Source organism: Oryctolagus cuniculus, chromosome 10 (assembly GCF_964237555.1).
Source record: "Oryctolagus cuniculus chromosome 10, mOryCun1.1, whole genome shotgun sequence".
In the NCBI taxonomy this organism is placed as follows: Eukaryota; Metazoa; Chordata; class Mammalia; order Lagomorpha; family Leporidae; genus Oryctolagus; species Oryctolagus cuniculus.
In genome coordinates, this window is record NC_091441.1 from 87,196,960 (window position 1) to 87,217,782 (window position 20,823).

Genomic DNA, 20,823 nt, shown 5'->3' on the forward strand with positions numbered 1-20,823 from the left:
CAAGTCCCACCTCCACTTCCGAACCAGCTTCCTTTGAATGCACTAGGGAGGCAGAAGCTGATGGCCTAAGTACTGGGGATCCTTCCACCCACATGGAAGACCTGGTTGGAGTTCCTGGCCCTTAGCTTTGGCCTGGCCAAGCTTCAGCTATTGTAGGCATTTGGAGAGTGAACCAGTGGATGGAAGATCTCAATCTCTCATTCTGTCTTTCAAATAAAGAAAAATGAATAAATAAAAATTTTTTTCAAAAATAAAGGACACTATCAGGCTACTATTATGGCAGAATGCGCCACATGTTAATAAATTCCTCATAATTTCTCTTCATTCGTTTGTTCTTCATATATACTCTATGGGGTGATTCTGATACCTACATCAGAGTTGCCCAGTAAGTTGGTTCAGTATACAGATGCCTAGACCCTACCCAGAATTGCCCAACCAGAGTCTCTAGGTAGTAGGGATATCTATTGTTAGAACCATTTTGCAAAAATAGGTTAGCATCTTCTCAAAACGTTAAACATCAAACTGTGATATGATCCTGGAACTCTACTGCTAGCTACCTGCAGAGTAGAAATGAAAGCATTGTCCCCTGCAAAGAGTTGATTGCCAATATTTATAGCAGAGTTTGTTCTGATAGCTAAAAATTAGGACAGTCTAAATGTCCATTCACTGGTGAATGGTTAGACAATCTATGATACGTACTTACCACACACTGCAGTTCAGACAAATGGTCCCCTAGTAGACATGGGTAACCCTCAGAAATATATGCTTGTGAAAGGAGGCAGACACAAGAGACTATCTCCTGTATAATTTTGTTGATTAGAAAGGTTGTGAAGGCAAATCCACAGAAATAGGAAGTAGATTAGTGTTGCAGGGCATGAGACAGAAATGGGCATCAGGGGTCTTATTGGCAAAGATAAAAATCGCTCAAGCTGATTGATCATGATGGTCAAACAGCTTGATAAATGTGCTAAACATAGCTGACTTGTGCAACTGAACTGGGCTAGTTATGTGACATGTAAAATACATGTCTGCAAAATTGTCAGAAATATAGCCCTGAATTGTGTGCATAAGTGACCCAGATATTTACTATGTACTCCAGAATTTATGAACCACTCATAAGTTATTAAAGTTCAAAATCCACAAGGCTTTTATGCTGACCCAGGATTAGGGGAGACCAAGAGAATAGGTCACATTTCTGCACATTTAATTAGAATGGGTAAAGACTAAATTAATTTTCTGGAACATCATTAAGGATTGCTATGAATTAAGTCCAGGTAATTTGTTTTTCTGTGCTCAGTTCAGAATTGAGATACTCATGTATTCTGCAGTCAAAAAAAAAAAAAAAGGCAGTGTGCAATTAAATTTAGAGACCTTGGGGTGTGAAAAAAATCACCAGTGTAATTTCACAGAATCCTTCTCTTTTTTTAATGCTGCCAACTAAGGTACTGAGCACTTTTTCTCAGGTGTCTTTGAATTTGATTATTGCTAATTAGAGGTGACAATGTATTCTCAACTGCCTCTTGTCTTTCTGCAGAAAGGAGGGGAAATGGTTTATTGATTTTCATGTAGCTTTTAAATATGTAATGTTCTAATTCTTGATTGCTTGTTAGGTATTATATCACTGATTATCTGAAATATCGGTAGACGAGGCCCCACAATGGTCTTATGTGTGCATGATTCAGAGGACTTTGGCTTGTAAATACAAGTACGGAATGAAATGCCCTAGGGCTCCCAAATCCTGTTTAATTAAAACACTAAATTGCACATCATAGTAAAGCTGGCAGTAACACTATTACACATCTATTTGTGAATGTGTTTGGGCCTTGAGAGGGAGAGGCAAAGAGAGTGGGGAAGGTGGAGAGAGAATTGTCATCATAGCAGACTGAGATTTCAACTTGCAGGTTGGTACAAGCCATGGGAGGGTTTGGTGTGATGACAGTTGCATGGTTGGAAGGGACACCAGAGACTGGTTAACTTTGCAGCAAGGGAACTGGAGTCCAGGATCTGAGTGACAAGGCCTTGAGCAGGCGCAACTGTGATTGACAGCAACAGGATCTGTAGAATGCCTCTGTGGGCCAGGTGTTTTACTATCATTAACTCAGTGAGTCCTCACAACAGTCTTTTGAGATAACTGCAGATGTGAAAACGGTTTCAGGGGGGTTAAGAAACCTGCAGACCATTCCACAGCTATGAAGATGTACAATCAGGACTGGTGGTCAGATCTTTTACATTCCAAAAATTGTGCTATGTCCATGGCTCCTTCCATTTCTTTCCACTTCCATGGCTTTTCCTAGTGTAAAAGCTGTCAGTGAAAGGACAACCCCTCACTTTTCAGCCTCACACAACAGCCACAGAATATGCATATTGATTGCCAGCTACCTAAAGAAAATTAAATCCCTGAGGGTTTGAAAGAAAAATGGAGGGATTTAAACACTAGCGCATGTGTCCAACATCCCATGAGTTGCATGGTTCCTGGGTCAGCCGCATCAGCATCACCAGGGAAATCGTTTGATATACAAAGTCCAGGGCTCCACCCAAGATCTACTGATCAGAAACTGTGGGACTGGAGTCCAGCCGCTTCTTGTCCAACAAGCCCTGTAAGAGATTCTAGTTCACACTTACCCTGAGAATCAGTTGGTTTTTATTTTTGTTTTAAAGGTTTTATTTATTTATGTGAGATGTAGAGTTATAGACAGAGGGAGAGACAGAGAGAAAGGTCTTCCATCTGCTGGTTCACGTCCCAAATGGCCACAAAGAAAGAGTTTGGCCGATCCAAAGACAGAAACCAGGAGCTTCTTCCAAATCTCCTGTGCAGGTGCAGGGGCCCAAGTGCTTGGACCATCTTGTACTGCTTTCTCAGGCCACAGCAAAGAGCTGGATCAGAAGAGGAGCAGCCAGGACTAGAACCAGCGTACATATGGGATGCTGGCTCCAGAGGTGGAGAAGTAACCTACTGCACCATAGCACTAGCCCCGAGAACCAGTTGGTTTTTAAACATTAAAAGTGTGACTTGAGGATCCCTATTATACTTCATTGAGTCAATCTTCACTGAGGAAATACACATTTCTTGCCCATTCAAATTGTTTTCCTTGCATGATGCTGTTAGCTTTCTTGAAGTACAGTTGAATGATTTCCCCTATGTGTCACTCACTGTAGGTCTCTGAAATAAGTTGCTTGTTTTGTATTCTTAAATTGATGTCTCTTTTTCTTTTTCTTCCCTTTTCTTCCTCCACCTCCTCCTCACTCTTTCTCTTTCTCTCTCTCTCTCTCTCTTTCCCTCAACCCCCCCCCCCAATCTGCTCTGTGCTTCTCTGTCTTTTTTCTCTCAACCTCCTCAAGACATATCACTAAGTATCAGTATATCAGGTTATTTCATGGGGTTTGGGGTAATGTTGGGAAGTGCTAAAAATTGTATATAGTGCTTTGTGGTACATCGTAACACCAGCCTTTTCTTTAATGTAGAGCAGAGACCAGACAACTGTTGACACATTTTTGTTTGGGTTCAATGCCACCCTGCACATAGTTTGCATATTTCATTCCTCCCTCTCTGGATTATTGTCAGAATTTTTAATCAGATTTCTGACTCTGGATCCCAATCAAATTACCACTTTCTGGTAGGAAAAATTGGAATATCTGCCAACTCTTAATGGGAGAAAGATAACACAACTATCATCTGCAAACAGCAGCTTCTCTTGAGAAAGAACAAGGGCTTTTAAGTTTGTCACAGTCTCTACCACTCCCTATCACATAAGGGTACTTGCACTTTATCTTGAATAAAGAATCACGAGTTCAGTGTCTCTTCATTTGAAGTGGAAAATCAAAAACTGTACTATCTTTAAAGAAAATGGATGATGAGGGCCAGCGCCGCGGCTCACTAGGCTAATCCTCCGCCTTGCGGCACCAGCACACCAGGTTCTAGTCCTGGTGGGGGTGCCAGATTCTGTCCCGGTTGCCCCTCTTCCAGTCCAGCTCTCTGCTGTGGCCCGGGAGTGCAGTGGAGGATGGCCCAAGTGCTTGGGCCCTGCACCTGCATGGGAGACCAGAAGCACCTGGCTCCTGGCTTCGGATCAGCACAGTGTGTCAGTCGCAGCACGCCGGCTGCAGCAGCCATTGGAGGGTGAACTAATGGTAAAGGAAGACCTTTCTGTCTCTCTCTCTCTCTCTCTCTCTGTCCACTCTGCCTATCAAAAAAAAAAAAAAAGGAAAGAAAGAAAATAGATGATGGGGCCTGCATTGTAGTGTAGCAGGTAAAGCTACTGCCTATGGTGCCAACATCCCATATTGGCACTGGTTCAGGATCCTGCTGTTCCACTTCCAGTCAAGCTCTCTGCCAATACACCTGGTTAGGAAGTAGAAGATGACCCATTTCCAGGAGGATTGGGCCCCTGTATCCATGTGGGAGACCCAGATGAAGCTCCTGGTTTGGGACTAGCCCAGTTCCAGCCATTGCAGCCATTTGGGGAGTGAACCAGTGGATGCAAGTTCTCTCCCTCTCCCTCTCCCTCCCCCCCACCCACCCGTAAACTCTGCCATTCAAATAAGTCTTTTCAAAAAAGAAAAGAAAAAAGATGAAAATCTATTTCTTGGTAGAAATGAAACTATGTATTGGATGCAGAAAGAACAGCCTATTTCACATGACCTGTGTGGCCTGCAAGCACCTTAGTTATCCATCCATGTCTTTCCATCTGGGAGGCAATTAGCTACACTATGAGGAATTGCACCTCCGTGCTAGACTGCTCCCAGCAGGACTGGTGGAGAACTGATGTATGACATCTCACTCCAATTGACTTTCTCTGTGCCTTTTTGTTGTCTAATTTCTCTGGGGTGGTGTCGCCCATGGGCATTGGCACTGACTCCATTCTGTGTGTTCTATTTCCAGGTGGTGATCATGGAAGTCCAGGGACTGAAGTCTTTGGCCCCAAATCGCATCGTGTACTGCACAATGGAGGTGGAGGGAGGAGAGAAACTACAGACTGACCAGGCCGAGGCTTCCAAACCCACGTGAGTTTGCTTGTCCGTGTTCTACTTCCAGAGGATTGTTGCTGTGGGTCTCATTGTGGCCAACTCTAAAGTAGAGCATGCTTTCCCTGAGAAGGTCCTGGAACGTAATGACTTTGCGTCTTTTTCGAGCATGATGATTTTATTACGTTTTTATTTGGCATCTGTAACAAAGATTCCAGTTCCATCAAATCACAGAACAGAAGGAAATTAAAGAGACAGTGTTGTTTCTGCAGGTTTAGGTATTCACCTCAAGGAAAGTCATACCTCCTGCATGTTAATGTGATGTGCATGAAAGCTTGATAAAAATTTATCTTACTGCATTTTCTCAGTAGTAGCTCTTTTATAGTAAAAGAAGCCTTTTTCAAGTCTTTATCTGCTTGTCAGTACAGTTCTAACTGTATTGACAAAGCTGTATGCTATGTTGAACACAATACATTAATTCATGAAGTTAACACAGTGTCTGCAAATGTTCCCTGGGTGTGTGTACAAAGTATAGTTGCACAGTGGAAAAGACAGTCCCTGGTGTAGCTCCCTAGAGCTTACAGGTTGGTGTGGGCATCAGAGTAACAATCACACAAGTCTACAATTGTACATGGAATTGATTGTCCATATCTGTGGGTTCCATATACACACATTCAGTCCAACATAGATAGAACATATTTTGAGAGAACAATTTGTGTCTGTCCTGATCATGTGCAAACATTTTTCCTTGTCATTCTTCCTTTAAAAATGATATATAGTAACTATTTTCACAGCATTTACATTGCATAAAGTATTATTATAAGCAATGTAGAAGGGTTGGCGCCATGGCTCACTTGGTTAATCCTCCACCTGCGGCGCTGGCGCCCATATGGGTGCTGGGTTCTAGTCCCGGTTGCTCCTCTTCCAGTCCAGCTCTCTGCTGTGGCCCGGGAGGACAGTGGAGGATGGCCCGAGCACTTGGGCCCCTGCATCCAAATAGGAAACCAGGAAGAAGCACTTGGCTCCTGGCTTCAGATCAGCGCAGAACCAGCCGTAGCGGCCATTTGGAGAGTGAACTAACGGAAGGAAGACCTTTCTCTCTGTTTCTCTCTCTCTCTCACTGTCTATAACTCTGCCTGTCAAATAAAAAAATTTCTTAAAAAATAAGTAACGTAGAGATAGGCAGGTTCTATGCAAATGCCACACTGTTGTACAGAAGGAGCTTGAGCATCTTCATATTTTGGGATAGTCGGGAAGATCCTGAAACTAATTGCTTGTAGATGCTGAGGGACAACCGTAGTTGTCAGTGCAGAGAAAGAGTTCTGGGAGAGGAGATAATGGGGCGCCTGAACCACCTGGTAGAGGCAGAGTCCGAATAGACCTCCCTTAGGACACATGAGCCTTTGAGTTAATTCTGTAGAAGTTGAGGAATGGGGGTTGGCGCGGAGAGTGTTCCAGGCAGAGTGCACAGCTTGCACAGGAGTCCAGAGGTCAGCCAAGGTCCTGTGACACAGAAGAACTCAAGAGGCCAGAGCAGCTGGAGCCTGGAGAACAGTGGCTGCCCCAGGCTTCCGGAGGGGCAGGCGAAGGCCGTGCCACGAAGCCACATGAGACTACAAGGTGGGAAAACATGATGTGACATGGTGAGGTTTGTGTTTGGCAAAGACCACTCTGGCTGCAGTGGTGGGACCAGAGTACATGCAGGGGGCTTGTTAGGATCCTATGGCCGTGGTCTGCAGGAGCCACAAATGTCCACACATTTGGGTCAATAAACTCTCAGGCCTCAAAGATTTCTTAAGAAATCACTGCTCACTTGCCTCTCTGCCCACTGCCTCTCTCCCTTCCTTTCTACCTTGTTAACCAGCATAGCCTAATAAGCATCTGTTTTTGTTGTGTTCATTTATCAGAGAGTCATCCAAAGGGTAACTCCGAACAGCAGCTCCCTGCCTCTCCTCCCCCAGAGCGCTACGAGCTGTTTGGCAGGACATGAATAACTTACCAGGATGTTTAAACAAAATAGTTCAAAGAAAGCACTGGATGTTTCCCCGGCTAGAGAAAGGCTGAGGGCATTGTATGCCTTCAAGTGGTTCTCTGCATGAATAGGCAAAAGCCGGAGAGTCTCAGAAGCCGGGTGACATTAATGATTGTGTGCAAGAGGAAATGGAGACCAGTGCCACTCATCACATAGCACCTGCCCTCCTGTTTTTAAAACTGGCCTGCAAACTGACAATGAATGCAGTTTCTTTTTCCACTGCCATTGATGAGATACCCAGTGTTTCCTCAGATGGCCTGATCATTATCAGCACTCTTATGTTATGCTCCACTAGTTAAAACGTGTGATGCTTGCGGGAACAGAAACCTATTTGATGTTTTTGCCAACCTTTTAAGGTCTCGGGCCCAATATGGTTTCATAAGCTAATGAAGGAAGGTGAAAGTTCTGAATATTCTAACAGACTGTTGTTATTTTAACTCAGAATGTAATTCGTAATATTTCATTGAGTGTAACAGTTTCAGTTGCCAAGACAAATGATGAATTGATTTTTGGGTCCCTGTGAAGGTTCCAAAGAATTTCACGTTATAAATAAATATAGGATGCTTGGATTTACCTACTTGAAATGCTCGTGTTTCACATAATGCTATTATCCATATTCATAGTCATGTATTATATACATGCTATATCCATATTCATATACTCATGTCCATGCATTCATATCCATACAGGTACATTATGATGTCCTTATGTATAAACATCTCACACTGAAACATTTTGCTTTTCCAGCTGGAAATAGACATTTCTGGAACCCTCTTTAGGCAAGGAGTGGATATTACTGAAATTCCACAGAGTGCTCATTGATTTGTTTTTTAATATATTAAGATTGCAGATTTTATGACCAGGATCAAATCAAATCAGTCAGTATTGGCTCCCTAGAGTGATGGATTAAGAAGGGCTCTGAAACAAAATGTTTATGTGGAGGGAAATAGTGCCATGATCAACTTGCAAGGCCTGCCATGAAGGCATATAAGTGCCCTGTATTTGCCATATATGTGGTATCCCAGAGAGAGAGGTCTGGAGTTTCAATCCTGACACCATTCAAGTTTCTTCTTGTCTGTTCTTTGATCCTTTCTTTTTGTTTTAAAGATTTAGTTATTTATCTGAAAGTCAGACTTACACAGAGAGAGAGAAGGGGAGAGACTGATCTTCCATCCTTTGGTTCACTCCTCAAATGGCCACAACAGCTAGGCCAGGGCCAGGCCGAAGCCAGCAGCTTCTTCCAGGTGTCCCACATAGATGACCAAGAACCTGGGCCATCTTGCACTGCTTTCCCAGGCCCATTGGCAGGGAGCTGGATCAGAAGTGGACTTGAACCAGCACCCATATGGGGTGTCACCAGTGGCCTAACCAGATAGGCTACAATGCTGGCGCCTAAATCCACAATTCCTTGCCCAACACTTGTTAAAGTATTCTTTTCCACAGTGCAGGTCTGGCTGCTTTCCTCTGCTTCTGAGTTTACCTGGTGGGATGAATGAGCCTGTCACCCTAGTCTGTTTTTCTTCCCGCCTCACTAGTTTTGAAATACCTGGACTCCTCTTCATTTCCTCTCTTTGAAGCCTGTATTCCTTCTCCTTTGTCTCCTGTTAGTGATCTCCAGCTTTCGTCTCTCTTACTTGATTTTGATTCTCCCAAAAAGTTATGCTTTGGGAGATTATTTTGTTCTAATAACTCAATTTTATCCTCTGATGATTTGGCCTTTTTCCAATCCTGTGTATGATCTGGATCATGGTTTTGACTATTCTTACAGCCACCAGATCTCCACACTTTATTGGAGGGTATCTCAAAAAGTCCATGGAAAGTGAAATTACAAGATAAGTTTATTTTGATGCCAAAAATTTTAAAATCATGCACACAAAAAATCTTCAAAGACTTTATGGAAAAATTCATACCAGGAAAAAATAAATAGATTTTAAAATTTTTGGCACAAAAATAAGCAGCTTTTAACTCAGTATTTTTCATGAAGTTCATGAAGTATCATCATATAATCTGAAATCAGAAGTCCATCCAAACCTGCTTTGCTGATTGCTCCTGAATTCATTGTTGCTGCTAGTAAGAATTATAACAACTAGCTGGAACCATAACTTCTTGCTCTGTCATCTCTATGAGAAATTTGGCTTTCATGTATTTTTTTAAGTACAGCCACACATCCAGGAGTCCATTACATAACTCTGTTTGTGTGAGAGTGTAATCTTTGAAACTCTGATGTGTAGGATATACCAAGACCACAAGGGCAGGAAGAGTAGCTTCATGGTCAGGTGAGATTGATAAATGTGAAACATTGCATTTCTTTCTCAGTTATCCACAGTGTTAACTTATAACTTGCTGAGTTATTCACAGTGGCATTTTACAGGCTTTGAAAAATCCCAGCAGTTTAACTTTGGTTAACTTTGGTTATCTATGATTCTCTTCAACGTTGTTTCAACTAAAACCTGTTGACATCCTTGGGGGAAAGCTGGGTTCAGTTTCTAATCATTGTCATGGAGATTCTGAGCTCTCCATCACTCTTTTATCAGTGCTGCCTCCCTGTGCACACAGAGCCCTGCCCAGCCTGGTTCTATTGGATCAGATGCATAATATAAGAATGCTATGTCCATGACTTTAATACAGATCATGGTGTGGAACAAATATGGTGTGTGGCAGGTAGGCCACTATTTTAAACTTTCAGCTCAATGGTGAACCCCCTGCCCGTCCTTCATTTTATCAATCTCTTAGCTACATGTGGGTTCTTTTCTTTTTTTTAACTTTTATTTAATGAATATAAATTTCCAAAGTACAGCTTATGGATTACAATGGCTTTCCCCCCCCATAACTTCCCTCCCACCCGCAACCCTCCCCTCTCCCGTTCCCTCTCTCCTTCCATCACATCAAGATTCATTTTCAATTATCTTTATATACAGAAGATCAATTTAGCATGTATTAAGAAAAGCTGGTTATTTTCAAACATCTATCTGTCAACCATAAATCCTCTCAACTCTGTTGTCTTCCTATTCCAAATTTTTAACATGGAAAAGCAGGAGAATATATGATGAAAAATTCCCATGACATCCTCATGTTTTGATTGTTTTAGAAAACTTTTATTGAATAAATATAAATTGCATAAGTACAACTTTTGGTTTATAGTGGTTTTCCCCCTATAACCACCCTGCCATGCACAAACCATGCCACCTCCTACTCCCTCTCCCATCTCATTCTTCATTAAGATTCATTTAAATTATCTTTATATACAGAAGATCAATTCTATACTAAGTAAAGATTTCAACAGTTTGCATGCACACAGACACACAAAGTATAAAGTACTGTCTTAAAACTAGTTTTACCATTAATTCGCATAGTACAACACATTAAGGACAGAGGTCCTACATGGGGAGCAAGTACACACTGACTCCCGTTGTTGATTTAACAATTGACACTCTTATTTATGAGGTCAGTGATCACCCGAGGCTCTTGTCATGAGCTGACAAGGCTATGGAAGCCTCTTGAGTCCACAAACTCTGACATTATTTAGACAAGGCCATAATCAAAGTAGAAGTTCTCTCCTCCCTTCAGAGAAAGGTACCTCCTTCTTTGATGGCCTGTTCTTTCCACCGGGATCTCACTCACAGAGATCTTTCATTTAGGTCATTTTTTGCCACGGTGTCTTGGCTTTCCATGCCTGACAAACTCTCACCTCATGTATTGATTTAAAATATTGCTTCCAAATGCAACAATTGGTTTCTGTTTCTGGTGGGAAATGAATGAGCTGCGAAGGCAGCAGGAAGAAAAATCCTGTTCTTAGGGTGAGGAATCTTTGAAAGACAGTAGGATTGAGAAGGGAAGTTCTTCTGTGGATCTAAAAGCATGAGTATAGTTGTCCACTTTTTGGAAAAAAAAAGAAAGCACAGAAAGGCTATTCTTGCCAGAAAGCATTGTTTTCCAAAGGGTGGCTCTCTGATCTCTGCTGTTAAGAGTTGGTGTTAACTATTACTGAGAAACAGTGTTGAGTAACATCAAATCGGGTGAAAAGGAACCTTCTCCTTTTCCATGCATTTTTCAATTTTCTGATGAAGTCAAGGAGCACATTTTGATCTGGTGCTAGTAGATCTTTAACACCTCCATGGGCTGTGTGCTCAGGGCCTTCTGTGGGCAGCAGCATCCAGAGAGGATTTAATAGCATCTTTTAGATACTGTGTTTACCTTCCAGGCCAGACTGGAGGTACAGCTTTGTCTTTTGCAGCATTGACATAAGTGTTCCTTTTAAAAGAAACATATTAACCTTTAAAAACTGAATTAATTTAAATGAAATGCATTAAGTGAATAATAGCACAGGTGGTATGTAGATATGATAAAACGTAATCATGAAATGATCTTGTGTTAGTGCGTAGTCATGGCAAAGATTGGGAAAATGCTGTACAAATTACTTCAATTGGGAAAAACTGATGGAAAGAAACCTAACAGATTCCCTGAGTAAAAGGTACACTCCAGAATCATTGTCTTGGTAGTTTTATACAGTGAACGTTAGCCTCTTTAAAAAGTGTGCCCTGAGGATTAAGTACCAGAACACTTAATAATTTTGCTGAAAAGAAAGTTTGAATTAGAAACCTATATTGGGGCCCAGCGCCATGGCTTACTTGGTTAATCCTCCTCCTGCAGCGCTGGCATCCCACATGGGCACCAGGTTCTAGTCCCAGTTGCTCCTCTTCCAGTCCAGCTCTCTGCTGTGGCTCAGGAGGGCAGTGGAGGATGGCCCAAGTGCTTGGGCCCTGCACCCCATGGGAGACCAGGGGGAAGCACCTGGCTCCTGGCTTCAGATTGGCGTAGCTCCTGCAGCCATTTGGGGAGTGAACCAACAAAAGGAAGACCTTTCTCTCTGTTTCTCTCTCTCTCTCACTGTCTAACTCTATCGGTCAGAGAGAGAGAGAGAGAGAAAGAAACCTGTATTGTGCTTACTTATCTGAAAATACGTGCTTCTGAATTGAAATTGAAGATGCTACTTGGTATTTGATTACTTAACAAGTTCATTACTCCCTGACAAGCCATGTGCTTCATGACGTATGGATTTCCTTATTGCCGGGAATTAGAAAACACAGTCAAATGGTTTCCTGCCATTTTCCAAGGGAATGAGACAATTAAATGCCCTGAGAAATCTTGCCATAGCCCTAGCATTCTTCAATGGTGCCTCATCCGATGAGACTATATTAAAACAAAAGACAAAAAAAAAAAAATACAATGACTTTCTATAACATTTTTGTTCTGTGAGTTGTCAATTTATCCTAATGGTACAATGCAAGAGGGGTCACACTTACCATGCTCGAATTACTCATAACAATGGATTTGTTTTTTTTTTAGATCGCCCCCCTAACCCTGCCCCGTGTTAAGTCAATTACAAAGTCAGAAAAGGAAGTCACTTTTCCATTTGCTTGCCTGTCTTTCATCTTAATGATATCTCCAAACGTGTTTTCTGTGCACTGAGCTTTGGATTGGTTTCAGTGGAAGCAGAATATCTTTCCTGAATGGTTCCTTTGAAATGTAGATAAAAGAGAAAGATATGAAAGAGTTGACAACTTCATTCCTGCCACAAGTATCCATGGAATGCTTTCCTGGTTTCCAAATAATCGTGGGGTTTTGGTAGTGAGAAACATAAAAGGGTACTTCAAAAAGTTCATGGAAAATGGAATCAACAGGTAAGTCTATTTTGATGCAAAAGAACCCATGCAACCCATGCAGGATTTTTTCAAGATATGCATTCTTGATGAACTTTTCAGTACCTCTCATTGATCAAGCCCTGGCCTTTTGGAGGGAGCATTGTCTTCAAGGACATGAGTAAAAAAACAAATGAATAAATAAATAGGCAAAATAATGCCAGATTATAATTTGTGCTCTGGAAGGAATGAACAGGCTACTCTGGAAGAAAGTAAAGAGATATGAGCTACACTTGACTTGATACCTGCAGGATGAGCAAGGAAGAGCAGTAGGAAGAGCCAGGGGAAAAGCACCCCAAGCAGAGGGAACAGCAGGTGCAGAGGCTTTGGACTTGATTCCAAGATGCTGGAGGAAGACATCGCAGGATTTTGATGCCAAGGAGGGTATGATTGGATTTCCATCTTGAAACCTGAAGCTTCTTCAAAGACTAGAGTAATCTTAAAACCACAGGTACCTTGGTGACCAAATTTTATTAAGTACATATTCTTTTCCAGATATTAGAGAAGGGAATGGTACACATGTATAGCCATGCAGATAAGGGGTTCTACAACTTTAAATTCTTGGGCCAAGGAGTGATACATTTTCCTGGACCCTACTATATGGAAAATCTGTCCATCTTTCTTAAATCTCCATTGTCAAATTCACAGCCCAGCAGACATCTATATGGAGTTGTTATATAGTGGGAACTCAAATACCACTTTCACTTATTTTCTGTTGTTGTTATTGTTGTTTCTGAAAAAAAAAAAAACAAACCCTAGTTTCTTTGAGAATTAATTAAATCATACATGTTAAAAAGCCAACACTGACACAGAAATCAAATTTTGCCAGGCTCCCAGAAGATGTGTGCATTGGATAGAATAAAATTGTAGTCATTGTTCTGGATGCTCAAAGATTGCCTTGCCTCTCGGACCATAAAGCTTGGTTTTGAAACCCCCAGTGTTTATCTAAGACCAGTATGTCCTTGCTCGTGAGTTGCTGGGGGAACGTAGACTGGCTGATGAAACAGCACACAGTGAACAGGGATTGAGGTGCGGAGGAACAAGCTTTAGAGAGGAAATGCTGAGTTCCCCTCCCAACTCCATTGTGACTTTGCTAACATGTCTCATAGAAACCACCAAAATCTGCAGCGTCACCAGGTCCTCATTAGTGGTATCATTCATCCTTTCTACCCCAGCAGTCTTGTAATTCTTGCATCCAGCTGGACCAGGGGGATGCTGTAATGACAGAATGTAAGGCAGAGTTTTCGGGAATTGCAGCTAACTCCAAGTTGGCCAAATTTCTCAAGTTGGTAGGAGAACCATAAATGGGTGATCAAGTGGTGGCTCGAGCTTGGCAGTTAGACGTTCATGTATCATGCAAGTGTGAAAAATCCGTGGAAACTCAAATTCCATTAACAGTCCAATCTTTGGTAGATATGAAACAAGAATGTGCTTTTTCAAATAACTCTTTAGGACAATGTGACTGTAATCCATTTTCTTTCTGATTCAGCTTCTTTAATGCCTTGCCTGGAAAGATTAGCTACCATTGTGCCTAATGCTGAATAATCTAAGAACTTAACTGGTTGTCAGTCAGTGTTTAGTGGAAACCCTATCTGATACTTTTCTCGCCTAGGGTGGAAAACAGCTGTATTTGCTATTTGTTCTTCAGGAAGGAATGTTGTATAGTTAGTGACCTGTAATGATGCAGGAACATGAGAAGTTCACATTAGAGCCCTCAGTGCATAGAAGCACTGTGGTGGCATGAACTTGAACACAGTCAGGAGCCAGGTCTCTGGGTCCCCATCTCAGCTATGTGATCTTGAGAATCTATTTTTAACTTTTTGTGTCCTAGTTTCCAAATTTTTGTGAAAACTGTTTTAATTAGTATACATTAAATGCTTAAATTAGTTCTTGGCATATAGTAGTCCTGTTGACTATTACAGACATGATTGGATTCTTATTTGAAGTGGACAGGAGAGAAAAGGTGCCCTGGGTCTGAAATAGTAATCAGTAACATGAATTCAACATTTCCTGTGGGTGAGGTGCTTAGTAAGTATTTCATATTCATTGTCTTATTTAGTGCCCTAAAAAAAATCTATGAGATACGTAACTACTGTTATTATCACTTTACTGTTGAAAATGCTGAGATCCAGAGAGGTTAAAGACTTCGTCAGAGTTGCACAGAGTAAGTAGCTGAGCCGGAAGCCCGTGCTTTTAGCCCATTCTGTTATCTTACCCTTCTAAAATCAGACAACAGAAAGGGGATATTTTAGGTATCTCTGGACATTTGGGGAAACTATCTGAAAGGTCTCACTTCCTTTCCATAAGTTCAGTTGTTTTCTGCCTGTACTTAAGTGGTAATGGATGTGCTGTCATTCACAGCAGCGCGGGTTTCCCTATTGCACTCAGCAGGTGCAACTGACTCATGCATCAGTGCTGTTAGGTGCTATATGGGCGAGTCCCCAAAAATGAGCTGGAGGTGACCCTGCCCTTGAAGGCAAGCCACTAATGATAATAATCATCATCTTCATGGAAATCATGATCAGTAATAACTGCCCCTACCATTTCTTGAAATCTACTAGGTGTCAGGCACTGAACTTTCTGGTACCGTTTGGTTAAGAATCAAACAGTCCTGGGTTTACCACTTGCCTACTGGATAACCCTGGTCAAGTAAATTGTCTTCATTGAGCCTTGGTTTCCTTTAATTCAAGCAGGAGACAAGAACGCACTCTGCCCCATGGGATGGTTGTTGAAGAGTGATGTGACCTATGTTAAGGGATGAGTTTGATGACCTGCATATTGTAATCCCTGAGGAAATAATAGCAGTAACCAAGAACCCACTGTGATCTCCGGTCTCCCTAAACCCCTCATAGAACTGTTAAGAAATAGGTAACCACCATCCATTCATTAGCTAGAAAGAAAAGGCTCAGATAAGTTAGAAAGATTGACATAAATCCTACAAGCCTCAAACCCAGGCTGAATAGTTCCAAACACTTGGAAAGCAAATGGCCCTATGTGTCCAAGGACAGATGAGCCCTGTTGCCAAGATGCTCTACAGAGCAAGGAGACATGCGCTTAGGGAGGCTGCCATTGATTCAGTGCAAGAGTTGGTTCTCAAAGGCAAGAGGAATCACAATGGCAGTGTCTTCTTTGAGTCTACACTCAGGGTCACAACCAACAGCCTGTAACTCCACATGCCTGTTCTTCCAGCTTCTTTCTGTATCAGAACCACTGTCCAGGTGAGGACAGAATACAGTTGAGATAATACTTCCTTGTGCTTATAAGTTTATCGTATAAAAGATGTATTTATTTATTTGGAAGTCAGAGTTACAGAGACACAGGAAGATGCAGAGAGATATCTCCATTGGCTGATTCACTCCGCAAATAGCCACAATGGCATTGGGCAGGGCCAAATAAAAAGCAGGAACCTGGAATTCCATCCAGGTCTGGGACTTGAGCAGCAGGGGCCCAAGCACTTGGGCCATCTTCCACTGCTTTCCTGGGTACAACGGCAGGGAACTGGATTAAAGTGGAGCAGCCAAAGACTCAAACTGGTGCTCATATGGGATGCTGTCATCACACACTGTGGCTTAAGCAGCTGCACCACAATGTCGGCCCCTGTCATTGATGTGATAGCAGCCCACCTGTGCCAGGGTAGATAGCTCACCTCACTACAAGGATTCCAGTGAGAGTGGGGCTTCCAGGCAAGACTGAGTCCCTTGGCTGATGCCAACTCTCAGAATATTTGGAATCTTCTGGAGCTTTGTGTTTAGAATCTGCTTTTGAATTTCCTGGGCTCCTTGGTAAGGATTTAAGACCCCTTGCCCTACACCTCAGCTTCCAGCTCAGAGGGCTTGGGGCTGGGCAGTTGTTCAGTCCAGCTTTAATAGCTGATATCTGGTGGATACATTTCAGTGATTCTGTGGACCATAAAGGTTCAGTGAAGGAAGAAGGGCTAAAGCTTGGGGATGAGACAACCCCTGGTTTGGGTCTCCTGCCACTGACATTAAACTGAATGAGTTCCTAATCCCTGCATTTCACTTTCCTTATTTAGAAAATGAGATTAGTGATGCTCACATCATCAGTTGTTTGATAAAGATTCAGATTTAATATGTGCAAGCATTTGGCATAAATGTAAAAGATGTTATTCTTCCTAAGTACTGTTGTTGGTGGACTTGGAGTGAGAAAGCTAAACGGTGCAGGTCATCAATGCCAGCTGGTGTGAACTACAAAAATTAAGAACACCTTATCTCGGCCGGCCCCGTGGCTCACTAGGCTAATCCTCCGCCTTGCGGCGCCGGCACACGGGGTTCTAGTCCCGGTCTGGGCGCCAGATTCTGTCCCGGTTGCCCCTCTTCCAGGCCAGCTCTCTGCTGTGGCCCGGGAGTGCAGTGGAGGATGGCCCAAGTGCTTGGGCCCTGCACCCCATGGGAGACCAGGAGAAGTACCTGGCTCCTGCCATCGGATCAGCGCGGTGCGCCGGCTGTAGCACGCTGGCCGCGGCGGCCATTGGAGGGTGAACCAACGGCAAAGGAAGACCTTTCTCTCTGTCTCTCTCTCTCACTGTCCACTCTGCCTGTCAAAAAAAAGAAGAAAAAAAAAAGAACACCTTATCTCTGAATAAGGTATTCCGTGTTAGTTTCCCTTGCATTGTGTTCATTTATGAAGAGTCTTCACTTGTTCTTGGAAATCTATCAATCTGATTTTTTTACACTTTACATTTGAAGACAGACAGTAAATCAGGATCTATTCAGAGCTAAGCCTTTGTGAAAAGTGATGTAGAGCTATGAGAAAACCAAAGGAGGCCAGTGTATTGGGCTCAAAAACCTCTAGGCCAGCGTGTGACACAGCCAGTTAATCCAGCGCATCCCTGACACCCCGTATTGGAGTGCTGGTTCAAGTCTCGGCTGCTTTACTTCCAATCCAGCTCCCTGCTAATGCACCTGGCAAAACAGCAGGTGATGATTCAACTACTTGGGTCCCTTTACCCATGTGGGAGACCTGAATGGTGTTCAGAGTTCTGGGTCCCTGGATGTTGTAGCCATTTGGGAAGTGAACCAGTTGGTAGAATTTCTCTCTCTGTCTCTCTGCCTTTCAAATAAATAAATATTTTTTAAAAAGGAACGAACTTTTAAAATTTTAATTACTGTTTTTAAATTTTAATTAGTTTTTAACAGATTCAGTGTGGTTTGTAGGTACAAATCTAAGAGCATGCTATTCTCTTGCTCCTTCCTATCTCCCTCTCTCCCTTCCCTATTCTCCCTTGAAGGCTCCTTTCTTCTCCCTTTATGTCTTTTTTTAGTTTTTGAGATACCATACTTTAAATTTATATTACAGTAAAAAGGCTTAATAGTTCACTGAGTAAGAAGTTTAATAAGAACAGAAAGGCCCCAGTAATAGGCAATAGCTGAATGAAAAAATGACCATTTCATGCATATACAATACACTTTAAAGTAATACACAGGTCATTAATACTATACGCACAAGCACTTCTTTCTTTTTATTTAGCTTCCACATCTAAGGGAGAACATGTGGTATTTGTGTTTCTGTGTCTAGGTTAGTTCATTCAACATTATGTCCTCATTTGCATACATTTTGCTGCAAATGGAGAATTTCATTCTTTTCTATAGCTGAATAGTATTCAATTGTGTGTATATATACCACATTTTCCTTATCCATTCAGCTGATACTGGACACCTTGGCTAGTTCCAAATTTTGGCTATTGTAAACAGTGCTACCATGAACACGGTGGTGCAGGTATACTTTTTTTTTTTCCAGGCAGAGTGGACAGTGAGAGAGAGAGACAGAGAGAAAGGTCTTCCTTTGCCGTTGGTTCACCCTCCAATGGCCACCGCGGCTGGTGCGCTGCGGCCGGCGCGCTGCGGCCGGCGCACCGCGGCCGGCGCACCGCGCTGATCCAATGGCAGGAGCCAGGTACTTATCCTGGTCTCCCATGGGGTGCAGTGCCCAAGTACTTGGGCCATCCTCCACTGCACTCCCTGGCCACAGTAGAGAGCTGGCCTGGAAGAGGGGCAACCGGGACAGAATCCGGCGCCCCGACTGGGACTAGAACCTGGTGTGCCGGCGCCGCTAGGCGGAGGATTAGCCTAGTGAGCCACGGCACCGGCCGCAGGTATACTTTTGATACAGCATGTTCATGTTTTTTGGATATATACCTAGTAGTGGGATTGCTGGATCATATGGTAGGTCTATTTGTAGTTTTTTTAAAGAGATATCCATACTGTTTTCCACAGTGGCTGCACTAATATATATTCCCACCAACAGTGTATATGTCTTCTGCTTTCTCTACATCCTCGTCAGCATTTGTTACTCTCCATTTTGAGGTTTAACCTCTGACAGAGGAGGGGTGATATCTCATGGTGATTTTGATTTGCATTTCCCTGATGGCTAGTGATATTGAGCATTTTTTCATATATTGGTTGACTATTTGTTTTCCTTCTTTTGAGAATTGTCTATTGAAGTCTTCTGCCCACTTCTTAACTGGTTTGGTTGTGTTGTGTTGTTGAGTTTTTTGAGTTGCAGATATATTGGGATATTAATCTTGTTGAATAAGTAATTTGCAGAATTTTTCCCATCCTGTTGGATGTCTCTTCACTCTGTTGATCATTTCCTTTGCAGTGCAAAAGCTTCTCAGTCTGATATAGTCCCATTTGTTTAGTTTTGCTTTTGTTGCCAGTGCTTTGGGGTTCTTTTCCAGTAAGTCAGTCCCTACTCCAATGTCTTGGAGACATTCCCCTGTTTTCTTCCAGCAACTTTGTAGTCTTAGGTCTTAAATTTAGGTCTTTGATCCATCATGGAATTGATTTTTATATATGGTGAGCAGTATGGATCTAATTTTATTATTCTGTATTATATATAAATATGTATATATGTATTTCCAGCTTTGCCAGAACCATTTGTTAAAGAGATTTTCTTTACTCCACTGTATAATCTGAGCACTTCTGTCAAAATTCAGTTGGCTATATGTATGTGGATTAATTTCTAGGCTCTCTGTTCTGTTCTATTGATCTATGTATAGGTTGTTATGCCAGTACCAAGCTGATTTAATCAGTGTGACTTTGTAGTATGCTGTGAAGTCAGGTATTGTGATACCTCCAGCTTGATTTTTTTCTTTATCTCTTTCTCTTCTCTAACTGCTCTCACTAAAACTTCCAGTACTATAAAAAATGAACTTCTTTGGAGGACTCATGACCATAAAGATAATTATGGTGGGGATTTTGCCACTCAAATGAGTGTTCAGTGTCTAAAAGACCAGAAAATGGCTCTGAAATATCCCAAATGACAGAAAAAAAAAAAAAACAGAATAACAAAGTGATCCTATTATATGCATTCTTCTTAACAACAAACTTCTGTCCCTTCTCAGCTAATGACAAAAGCACACACACGAACACTGAGGAATTTCTAAATGCAAAACAATTTCAACTCTATGTGAATTTGAGGGTATCTTGACATTTAGCAAATATACTGTCCTGTAATCCAACTAAGGCAAAGCTCATTGTTTGGACTCTTTTTCTTCTCTAAATTTGCTGGTGAGGTAGAAGGAATACCAAGCGAGCTTTTGTCTACCATTACTTAAGTTAGGACTATTAGGAAAGGGTTAGAGGTAGGAGTCCCTGGGGATGATGTCCCAGTTCTACCCTGCCACATATTGTCTTGTCTTTCTCCTTGCTGCATCAAATCATATAGCATAGTTCTACCCAAAGAGCAGAACTGGGTGACTTTATATTGAGCCCAGTGTTATAAGGATTTGGGATCTAGAAAATCCTTCTCTCTCTTTCTCATTTTTCTGTATTAAAGACTAACCAGACAAAATTAAAAAAAAAAATCTCAAAGCTATCCTGGTCTCTAGAAATAGTGGCCTCCAGAAGTATTTGCTGAGCTCTTGGGGTTATTTATGATCAAAACTCATCCCATGGCCTGATACGTGTTGATCTCACAGGTGCCTTTTAAATCATTTTAATGTATTTCTTTGAGATATAGAGACAGGCAAATGGAGAGAGAGAACGCCCATCACCTGTTCACTTTGCAAATGCCCACAACAGACAGGCAGGGCTGGCCAGGGCTGAAGCCAGGATTTGGGAACTTAATCCATGTCTCTCACGTAGAAGGTAGGGACCCAATTGCTGAAGT

The 20,823-nt window shown here is 42.2% G+C and overlaps 1 protein-coding gene across 26 annotated transcripts in view; it reads left to right on the top strand.

The window, feature by feature from the left end:
• The window catches only part of CADPS (calcium dependent secretion activator), a 519,152-nt gene that overhangs the window by 256,180 nt on the left and 242,149 nt on the right, over nucleotides 1-20,823 (top strand). For all 26 annotated transcript variants that reach the window (XM_070050647.1, XM_070050650.1, XM_051851510.2 and 23 more), the window contains exon 6: nucleotides 4,880-5,001. In XM_070050647.1, coding sequence (XP_069906748.1) covers nucleotides 4,880-5,001 — 122 coding nt within the window. The remainder of the gene's footprint in view (nucleotides 1-4,879; nucleotides 5,002-20,823) is intronic.